We start from the raw sequence: 11,155 nt of genomic DNA on the forward strand, positions 1-11,155 counted from the left end.
TAAACGAAAAATATGGTAATATATGTTATAATAAATGTCTAAATAAATTTAATTCATTATTAAAACTTTATATTAATGTTTGTATGTATAACTGCTTGAAAATTGAATCTATCTTAGGAATTACAAACCAAATTAAATTACATTTCAAATTTCAAATCCAGAAATAAAATTCCATTCTGGAAATTATAAACCAAATTCAAATTGTTATTCAAAATTTAAATATGAATTCTGAATTTTGAAACATGTTTCAAAAATTGTGCTCCGCTGAAATTATTTTATTAATTTAAAATTAATGAAACATATATATAGATGTAAGATTATTATAGTTAAAAAATTTCATATATATTTTAGATGAATTATTTTTAATTTGGTTTTATTTTTGAGATCTAATATATTTATTTCAATGATAGTATAAAATCATTTTTCTCTTCAATATATTAACTTTAATCTTAGACCAACAGTTCTCGAATTATTATAGATGATTAAAAAATAATCGTAAGTCAATTTAATATAAAGTATCATTTTTATTATTTTTTTATTCATGCAAAATAATATAAACAAAAAAAAATTGTTAATTAACATATTTAGAATTAAAATATATGTATGGAATTTTACATACTTAACAGACAAATTTTGTTTGTTAAATTACTTCAAGACCAAAATTGATTATGAAGTTGTTAGTAGGCTATTATTAATAATCCATGTTAAATAAATTTATATTAAATACCAATTACTATTTTTTTTATACTTGAATAAATTTATCTTGTGAGTTATTATTATAAATGTTTCTTTTAGAATTAGTTCCATTTATTTTAATTATTTTTTATTGAAAATATGGATTTGAGAGCCAAAATATCTCAACAATTTAGTTTCCACGGTTCAGTCAAAATGCTGATTTCAACATCAATATATACGTTAAAGGATATTACGAATGATATGATTTCTTTTAATTAAATAAAGTACTTTATCTCCAACATAGATCATTCTCTTAAATTATACAATGACACTAGATTGATCGTGACAAGGCTTGGAAACCATGTTTGGAAGGAAAAATTCTTACTGGAAGTAATGCATGTCATAAAGTGTTTATTCCAAGAATGTCATCGACGCCTTCTGTGGGGACTCGGACGCTAATCAAGTTCTTAATCATCATTGGGACTAATTAATCAATTATAAAATAGGGTCTAAATTTTTTTTAAAATACAAAGCGGAAACGTAATGTAATTTACTCAAATTACATATTAAACATGAACATACAAATCTTGTGTTATCTACAAGAATTCCACTAGGTTCAACTACATCTCAGTGCTGAATCCTATGTTGCTTCGAAGCCCTGATCTCCACGCTATCTAATCTTCTCTCATCCTCTTCTCGACCCTGATCCAGCCCCACCTGTTGTCATGCGCACATACAAAACAAGACAACAGCCGGATAACTCCGGTGAGATATAAATATCCCAGTATAAACAATGTACACATGCAATCATATAAAAGCATATACGAAAGCATATAAGAATTACTCATAACATGTCTCAAATCAGAAACATAAATCAATATCACGCATTCAATAATCATGAACGATATAAACAATGTAAATCAACATGTCGTATCAGACTCAACTCAATCGACGCGTTGTCAGAGTCGACTCAACTCTAACCTAGGGATCCCGATGTCTGGATATAGGCAATTATATCGAATCTCAGTCGATAGGAACGAATCAATCCCTAAACGGCATCGATATAATTCATATATCCAGTGTCTGGGCGAATCAGCCGCAGAATTGACGAATCAGTCAAGAATTAGGCGAATCAGCCAATAACCAGACGAATCAGCCTAATAACCAGACGAATCAGCTTATGTTTAGACGAATCAGCAATAACCAGACGAATCAGCCGGTAATTAAGCGAATCAGCTTAAGTTTAGACGAATCAGTCAATAACCAGACGAATCAGCCGGTAACTAGGCGAATCAGTCTATGACTCAACGACTCATTCAGTATCTAAGCAAATCAGTCAATGACTAGCGAATCAGCAGTCATCACATGCAGTGGCTATAAATCAATAGACAACAAACATCAATCACATCAATTACAAGAATCAATGTAATAAACTAAGTATGTGATTTAGGGAAACTCGAGTCAAACCTTCCTCGAGTTGTGCAATCCCAACACAACATTAATTTATACCTTTCTTCCTGATACTCTGACTCTGTTGAAGTCTCGAACTCAAAGCCTGTCAATACTCAATCTGACAATAACAATATCGAGGAGTATACTATCAATACCCGTTCAAATCAATACTGGATATAAACAGAATTCAATCAAATTCTGTTTCAACGGCATAACATCATAATCTCAATATATCCAGCAATACCATATCAGTCAGATATCAATTCCAACATCTCATAATCAATAACAACTCAATTCTGATTATCAATTCTCAATCAACTCAACTCTAAAAATTATAACAATTTCATATGGTATCTTTTTCTCAGTCCGGTTTCGATTATACGATGTCTAATATGACAAGAACATCATATATGAATCATATCAGATTCTGACAATACCATAATTTCAAATCATATCAAAACGTAGCAAAACTTACGGCCAGTTGTAGCCTACGTTGATAGGAACACAGTCCAAGTCGATTCAAAATCGGATAGATGGATTTCTCAGAAAGACGGCGTAAGGATTTTTCTTAAACCTCCCTCGACCCTTTCTCCGTTTTCTTTGAAGAATTGAAGTATTTGCATAATTATATTATATCTATATATATATAATATATAATATATATATTCAAATTGTCGTTAAAGAACTGGTTGTTTCCTTGAATTTCGGTCGGGCTCGCGTATAATACTAGCTAGGCGCGTTTCTCGATCTTTCGGATTATCACATGGCGCTCGGGCGGCACAAACTACCGCCCGGGCCATTTTTGCCGAACATGCAATGAAACATGCGCTCGAGGGTCATTTTTACGCTCACTAGTCGTCAAAATGCACTCTTCATCTACTTGCCCGTTCGGCGGCATATCGAGAGCGGATCTACGTTAGGCTTTACGGGCTGACAGCCATTTTTTATTTAGCGACGTTTAGCGACGGTTTGTAAAAACCGTCGTACTTTGCGACGGTTAGTAAACCTGTCGCGATTCGCGACATATCAAAACCGTCGCAATATTTCGGTTATTGCTAAAACCGTCGAAATTATTAAAAAATAAAAAAAAAGTGGACAGCGGTAATTAGCGCGATTATTCAATAGAACATCATACACTTTGATGTTTTAATGCAGCAATAGATTTCATTTTGATGGAGTTAAACTCGGTCATGAGTAATCGGTGAACTCTTTTTAGTAAGCTTAGTCCTCAAAATTCATTGACTATTAACGTGATGATATTTCAGCTTGCGAAAAGTTTTATCCTGAAGATTCACTCAAGAAATGTTGTTTGAAGTTAATTGATACCAACTCGATGTGAGCATTGGTTTCACGTGTCGCAATGACGAGAGGGACGTCAAGGTTTGTATGTTGAATAGTTTTCATCTTGTTTTGACATTCGGTCTACTGCCACTATTGAACGGGCTTTTTCGCAATGAAGACGGAGACGACTTCGCAATAAAATGGAGGATGACTTTTGCCGTGTTACATCTATATTGAACGAGATTGCCAACATATATGTAAATCTATTTTGATGATTTTAGTTTAAAATCAGTAGGCCAACTTCGTGACATATGATGTACTTTTTTTTAATAAATATAACTATAATCTGAGTTCAAGCCCCCCCAACTCTATTCTGGATCCGTCCTGGCATATGATCTATATCATATCAGATTTAATCACAATTACGTTAATCAAATTCTTGGGCATTACACCTTCTTATCTAAGGCTTTCTTTTAAATTTCAACAAAGATAGTTCAGTATTATTTGATTGTATTATATTCAATGATAATCAACAAAAGTCAGGGGCAATCATTGTCTCATATAGGACTTTTTTTAAATAACCCTGTTTTTAGTCATGGTCAGTCGTATGTTGCTGTATCCAGATTTATGAATCCTAAGAGTCTAAAAATTTTGATATGTGATAGTGATAGCAACCCGAAAAATTCAACGACAAATGTTATATTTAAGTACAAACTTTGTAATTTCTTTTTGTTTTCTAATTGTATGATCTATAATTCATTTAGTTTATTTGTATGTTAATTTAGATTATTTATTGAAATTAAAACCACATTAAAAATTTGTATCATGTTTATCATTTTATTTTGTTACAATTATTGTTTTCTACATGATACATAAATTTATATGTGAATACAATATAATTGATAAACACATTATGTCATTCATTGTATAATACAAGTGTGATATTAATTTTTAGCCAAAATACAAAAATGGCTCTTTTATTCAGTATTTCATTCATGTTAAGATCTATATGTATATGAAAACAATAAACATTTCACTTTGATAAAAAATCACGTTATAGAGAAAGTAAACAAATTATCATATATACTAATTTTAATAATCAATTAGATAAAATAATTGTCCGTGCATCGCACCGGTGAAAAACTAGTTAATTACAAAGTTAAGTTCTGAATACCTAGGCCAATTGTTTGGTAAGACAATAGACAGAAACAACCTTAACAAAACTTGTAGCGTTTACTCCAAATTTCATTTGAAAACTTTACATCTATCTTCAGCCTAAATATAAAGATCAAAGAACAGAACCGCACCACACAAAAAAAAATAAAGACCAAAGTGCATCACAAGAGACCTTGGTCTTTAGTTAATTGAATGGATTTATAGCTTCCACAACTTTTTTGTTGCTACAAGAATCTTCTCCTTCCCAGGCGATTCGGATTGTTCTTCGTGTACAGACACCCTCCATCTTACGGCCCAAGAAATACGATCTACTTTGTCTATTGTTTCTGGGGAATCCCGGATGACAACTGTGCCTTCTGGGCGCAAAATTCTATCCATTTCGACCATCAAATCCACAAGGTTACACCTGCAAAATAGAGTCTAGGTCGTCAAACTGGTACAAAACTTCAAATGATTATATACTAATATTCAAACAGATTCCATTATCTTAATCTAGATTGTTACTAAGATCTCACACTAGACTGAGTATTGTCCAGGTTAGTGTAAGAACCGAATGCATGCTATTGCCATAGAAACTATAACTCTGAGAGGCAGCATAATGATAGCTGACCGTGACAAATGTTGCTCTGCTCAATAATCTCTCATAATAATTGCGCTCCAATGTTCACGTCGTTGGAATTGAACATGGGACCATGGCTCCAACGCCATCCGTCAAAACATGTCTCTTGCTATATAAAAACTACAGATGGTGGTGACGGTGCAATTCAAATTTTAGAAGCTGCGTGGTAGCCCAAACGAACACGTTGCAACTATTATGGGTAACGGAGATTATTTTGCATTTATGGCAAGATCCTATGACCTAGTTTGATGCTAAAAACCATGGCTGCAAATGGTGCGCCAAAGTTCGATGCGAAAAATGAAAAAAAGAGTGAAAATCAGCGTACCTGTCCTTTCCAGAACTGGGATCCTTTGTAAGGGATTCTATATTAGTTACATGAATCAGATCATATGTTCGAGGATATGTCGAAAAAGGCTCACACCTGAGAGCAACAGCCACAAACAAGTTTCAGCAGTTTAAAATATGTGATACAATGTGAAGCTATTGCTATTTGAACGCATATCATAATCCAAAAAGATTATTATTTCACAGAAAGAACATTTACTACTTGGCCAACAATATATGTTAGCAAGCAGCACATACTATCATACATTTGATGAATTTGGGAATGAATAAGTACTAGAGAGACGTTATAAATGAAAACTGGGCAATGTCTACCCACCAATCATGATAAATTCCAATTAGTCCTCGATCATATATAACATCAAGAGTAGTAGGTTTATGAGCTGGGACAACATTCATCACCCAAACAGGATCAGATATTATTGCAGCGGCAAAACCTCCGAAGAAAGCATTCATATCCATGACATTTCTAATTGATGGAGTACCGAGTTTTAGATTTAGTGATTTCTTGTAGTGATTAACTCTCTTTTCCCATTTTTGGCTGTCAGCTTCAAACAAATTGAGCCCATTTTTCACAACATTCGCTCTGGAAGGTGCTTTTGTCAATCTCTCTGGCCATTTTGGAATCATCCCAATAGAATAATCTCCATTGGACAAAGATATCCTGCTCACACATTTCTTCAATTTAAAATACCTGAAATTTCAAATAGTCAAGTCTAAATTATGTTCTTGCCATATAAAGGGATTGTACATGTTTATTTAATGATTTTCAAGAATAATGAATTGCAACACATATTATAGTGTACCATGCAAGATTAGGGTTATCAGATACGTTGCAGATGGTGATTCCAAATTTATTTTTATCCAGAGGAAATAAACTGTCAGTAGGCTTTTTCCAAATGGCCGTGTTTCCATCAACGATAATAAGCTCATAACACAAAGATCTAGCTACTGCCTGAAGATCAGCCCATTCCTTTTCCTCTTTAGACCATCTAACTGGAGGGCCAGATATGACTAGGTTGCCTCCTGGGCGAAGCAACCGATCCACTTCAAGAAAATATGCCGCATCTGAAAAGTCACAAGTATTTTGTGTTACTAAGAAAATTCTTGGATTTATAGAACCTTGATTTGGGAGAGAGTTTCTTTACAAGACTAATCTAACTTACCATAGGCAGTGAAAGGAATTAGGCATCTTGAACAATGCACAAGGTCAAATGAGAAACCAGGAAATGGCAGTCTATGAGTTCCTAACATGGCGATAAATGCTGGTACTCCTCTTTCAAGAGCAAACTGAATCTGAGCTTTGTGCGAATCTCTTGGAGCAAAAGAAAGAGTCAACATGTTTTCATTAAGCATGTATCCGCCGAAACTAGCAACCTACAATAAGAATGACTGCTGAAAATTTTAAAATATCATTCATTGTTAAGATCAGATTGGGAACATGCTAGAAAATTGTACCCCACATCCCATATCAAGAGCTGTTCTTAAATCTCCACTGGCAATGGGGATATACTTTTTAAGTTTCTCGATGTACTGAACTGCTCCATCAGGAAACATTGTGCCCCCACCAGGGAATATGAAATATGGACCTTCCTTTTTCATCCACCCTTGGTGACCTTTTCGATCAGCAATTTTATCATAGGGCATGTTATCATGCCATATCTGCATATCAACTCTGAGTAAACCGAGAATTCTAAGAATACATATCTCACCACTCTAGAACAACTATTTCAAAAAATATTCCAATCTTTTGTTCTATTTACATTCGTAAATACAAGTAATGTTGAAGTTATCTTTACTTCATTTTAGAACATGGGTCATTCAACTGCATAAACAGATCTCACAAGTCGCGGATACAAAGCATGGAAACTAGCAACTCTAAACATCCTAACTGGATAGACATATTTTTGAAAGTTTATGTAGCAAAAGCAATGAATCTTTGTTTAATTAGACTCATAAACAAGTAATTCTGTCAAGTGAGTAATCCTTGCATTACATTTCCATATCATGAGATTCCAAACAACATTTTATCAATCAATAATTACATCGTGAGACACTACTCTTTAGTAGATAATTTAAAGATGATCATAAGCAAAGTAATAAAAAACCCCATGACAATTTGCACCATTTTTCTAAACTCAAAATGGATTTTTCAATAAAATTTAAAATTTCTCGGTCCATGCCTAGTATAGAAAGACCTCACAACAAATAAAAGGTGCAAAAGCTATCGCCAAATATTTTAAACGAGCATAAAAACTAGGATCAATACTTAGTAACATCCAAGTCCTAAATAGGAGGAATGAGCAGAAATTGGGAATTTACAAACACTAAGCCAAAAACATAAGCATTTCACTTTACTAAAAGTCACGCAAAGCAATTTATCACCATCTCATGAACTCAAATTAAGAAGTAAGAACAGAACTCATACTAATGTGGTAGTCACTTGCCAAATCATTGAAGACTCACTTATTTACTACATTATCCACCTTCAACTACAGCGCGCAGACATCTGGGCAGAACAGACAACCCAGAAACAACAACTGAAAATGCACAGCATACGTAGGTTAATCTCAAGCTCAACACACACCAATAATCTAATCTTTTATGAATTAACACACTACATAAGCTAAAAAATAACTATAAACTCAACCAAGCCAATACTTGAATCTGTCTGTGTAATAAATGGAATCAACCAATTAAGCAACAAAGGACAATCATTTCACCTTGTGCAAACTCTTCGGCCATTGCACTGAAACACGGTATCCCCGAGGGGGAGGGATCAAGCACAACAGCGTCTCCTCCACCGGCGGGCAATGCCTCTCCCGATAGAAATTCATCTCCCTACTCAGCTTACTATTGAGTCTAGGATCCTCACAGGGCATGTGATCCACCATTTCAGCAGGGCAAGAATCGATCTTCACTGCCCGCCGGCCAAGCTCCACCTGCGCCACCAGCTTCGCACGTTGGCGCGGATCTGAACTTGACAAAGGAAGAAGCTTCTGGTCCCTCGGCGCCGTGAGTGAGCCACCCAGTGGAGTGAATACTACCAGGTAAAAGAGAAACGCTGCTCCGAAAAACGCGGCACTGATTATGTTCCGCAGACGCCATTGCCGCACATTTCTCTGCTTCGAAGACAGAAGATTAGGAGGATGGCCCATTATTTTGTTCACCACCAAGTTCCTTTCTTGGACAAGAATCGAGCTTCAAGATCTCATTTTACGCATTCGCATACACATGTAACTGCGTGTACGTACGTTATCCTTCGTGAATCTGTAGCATAACTCGGAACAAACGCGGACTGCTTTTCGATGATTCCACTCAGAAAACTCGTCCGATGGAGTGATTTTTGATAATTTCAGGGACGGCGGGGGAGTGTATCGCTAAAGTTTAACGTACATATCAAAGAAAATCCACAAACCGTTACTTTACGCGCGCTTCCTTTGGGACTCGGTTGAAGTATCGACACCATATTCATATCAGATTGAATTAAAGCAGCTTGCCACCGTATGTCTAATTTAGATAAAATATAGGTAAAATGTAATTATTAAAATTAACATGAATAATATGATATTTTATTATTAGCTGTGTCACATGTCAATTTTATAACATCTTTCATATCATAATAAATTATTAACTTTAATGTTGCGGTATCGCATACCAATTTAGTCGGTAGCACATGTTATTAACAAGTTTTTAGAACTCCCTTCGATAACATAGGAGGCTAGAGATTAATTCAAATCTAATCGTGCCGGATTCTTTACGAACGAGACATTATCTTATTGGCAAAAACTTGTGTGAGACGGTCTCACGGGTTGTATTTGTGAGACGAATATCTTATTTGGGTTATCAATGAAAAAATATTCCTTTTTATTCTAAGAGTATTACTTTTTATTGTGAATCTCCGTAGAGTTGACCCGTCTCACGAGACTCACTCCATCTTATTTGTTTCTTCTTTCTTAAATTTGTTACAAGTTCCATCCGATTATATTCTTTTCTTAGAATCACGGTATGTCCTTTCATCAATGGATATTGCTGCCATCCATGTCGTTTTGTGGGCTATGGATATACGACACTAAGATTTTACTAAATGAGTTCATAATCTGTCTTGTGAAATTGATTAAATGAATCATTGAAACTCCTCCCTCCAGAACACATTCTTCTGCCTCCACCAAATGCCAAGAAATTCTTTGAATGAATAAGGATCCTGGTACTCGTTCGGATTTAAATGAGTCACAGATGGTATATATAGCAACAATTACCCATCCTGCTGGTATTGTATATCCTGTGTTTGTGTCACATTTAATACTCAATCAGTTTGAGTAATATTTTTTTTAATGTAAATTCAATGGTATTATTATTAAGGAAAGATAACCAATTTATGAATTAAATCCACATTCTTGTCCAATATAATAATAAGATAAATAAATGAGTTGCCTTTTAAGTTAACTTCTTGCAGTCCTCTTCGGAACATCCCGAAAACATTGTTTGGCTCGTGAGATAAGACAGATGAAAGATGTACGATATAAATATGATGATATTTTAGAACTTGAGTCGAATACGAAATGAACAAAGATTTATAATCAATTAATGACTCGTCATTCGCACCGACGGTGTATTAATATTTAAAATCAATTATTTTCCAATTAAATTAATTATAACTTTTGAAATTAGTGGTATTGAATCTGATGTAAGTGATCACTTACGTACCTTTAGTTTGGCTAACACCTGGGGATGATCACGAAGGAACTTCAAGGCTACTGTCGTGGTGGAAGAAGTGGTTTTTTAGATACCTGTGAACAAATTTTAATATTTTGTCAAAAAAAAAAAACAAAGATGGATTATTAATGTTATTATATGTGTATTGTTTTAGTAATTAATATTATTATTTATAGATGTCTATTGTTGTATCAATATTGTTTTAAAAACACTAAAGACATTTTTGGCCAACTCGATGGATATTTAAAACGGAGATGAAGACGAGATGTAGATTTAATCTCCACGAGGTCGAGTTTAGGAGATTCTTTGATTAGGTGGAATTGGGATGCGGACGAATATGTGATTATTTGTAAAAATGTTATGTGATCAAAATAAATTTGAGGGGCTCGCAATTAATATATTTTAAAATTAAAAATAGTTCATCAAAAAAAAAAAAGATAAAAATGTTATCTTGATAGATCATATACCTACCGACAAGGGTCTTTACATAATAAGTTAATAACATCATGAAATATTTTATTGTAATTATACGATAGATTTAATATAATAATTACATTCATAATCATAATCATAATTGAGAAAAGTATGGCTTTTAAATTCATAATATTTTCGCCTATTTTGTAAAATTAGAAAAACCTTTTTCAATGCTCACAACAAATTGAAAAAATATTTCTACTCAATAATTCTAAAATTTTAAGTAGAACGTTTCATATTTTAAATCGTTTATTTTTTTTAAGCAATAAATTCTATATGTAGCAAAGATATACAAGATAATTTTTTGACATCCTAATATATGGGGTGAGCGGACTCGAACTCGAGTCGTACTCAAGAAAAGCAGAGTGAAAACATGAAGGATAATGTTCGGATATTTATTAGGTAAAAACTTGTGTGAGA

The 11,155-nt window shown here is 33.8% G+C and overlaps 1 protein-coding gene across 2 annotated transcripts; it reads right to left on the reverse strand.

Annotated features, from left to right (window-relative positions):
* Positions 1–4,582: 4,582 nt before the first annotated feature.
* On the reverse strand, positions 4,583–9,034 carry LOC140813162 (probable pectin methyltransferase QUA3). Of its 2 annotated transcripts, none has more exons than XM_073171617.1 (7): positions 8,488–9,034; positions 7,004–7,207; positions 6,712–6,922; positions 6,352–6,613; positions 5,865–6,239; positions 5,529–5,624; positions 4,583–4,990 (listed from the first exon to the last, which is right to left on the reverse strand). In XM_073171617.1, the coding sequence occupies exons 1-7, from the start codon at positions 8,701–8,703 to the stop codon at positions 4,783–4,785; spliced, it is 1,572 nt and encodes a 523-aa protein (XP_073027718.1). In that variant the 5' UTR covers positions 8,704–9,034; the 3' UTR covers positions 4,583–4,782. The 2 variants fall into 2 exon arrangements, with proteins under 2 accessions (XP_073027718.1, XP_073027717.1); XM_073171616.1 differs by having other exon boundaries at positions 4,584–4,990; positions 8,269–9,034.
* Positions 9,035–11,155: the final 2,121 nt, after the last annotated feature.

This window comes from Primulina eburnea, chromosome 14 (genome assembly GCF_022965805.1).
Source record: "Primulina eburnea isolate SZY01 chromosome 14, ASM2296580v1, whole genome shotgun sequence".
In the NCBI taxonomy this organism is placed as follows: domain Eukaryota; kingdom Viridiplantae; phylum Streptophyta; class Magnoliopsida; order Lamiales; family Gesneriaceae; genus Primulina; species Primulina eburnea.

Bases quoted from the DNA above. Each gene is read 5' to 3' on its own strand.
- LOC140813162 (XM_073171616.1), bottom strand. From the start codon at position 8,703: ATGGGCCATCCTCCTAATCTTCTGTCTTCGAAGCAGAGAAATGTGCGG. The intron at 5,625-5,864 runs GTGGGTAGACAT...TGTTGCTCTCAG, and splicing joins ATTGGAATTTATCATGATTG to GTGTGAGCCTTTTTCGACAT. The intron at 4,991-5,528 runs GTACGCTGATTT...TCTATTTTGCAG, and splicing joins CCCAGTTCTGGAAAGGACAG to GTGTAACCTTGTGGATTTGA.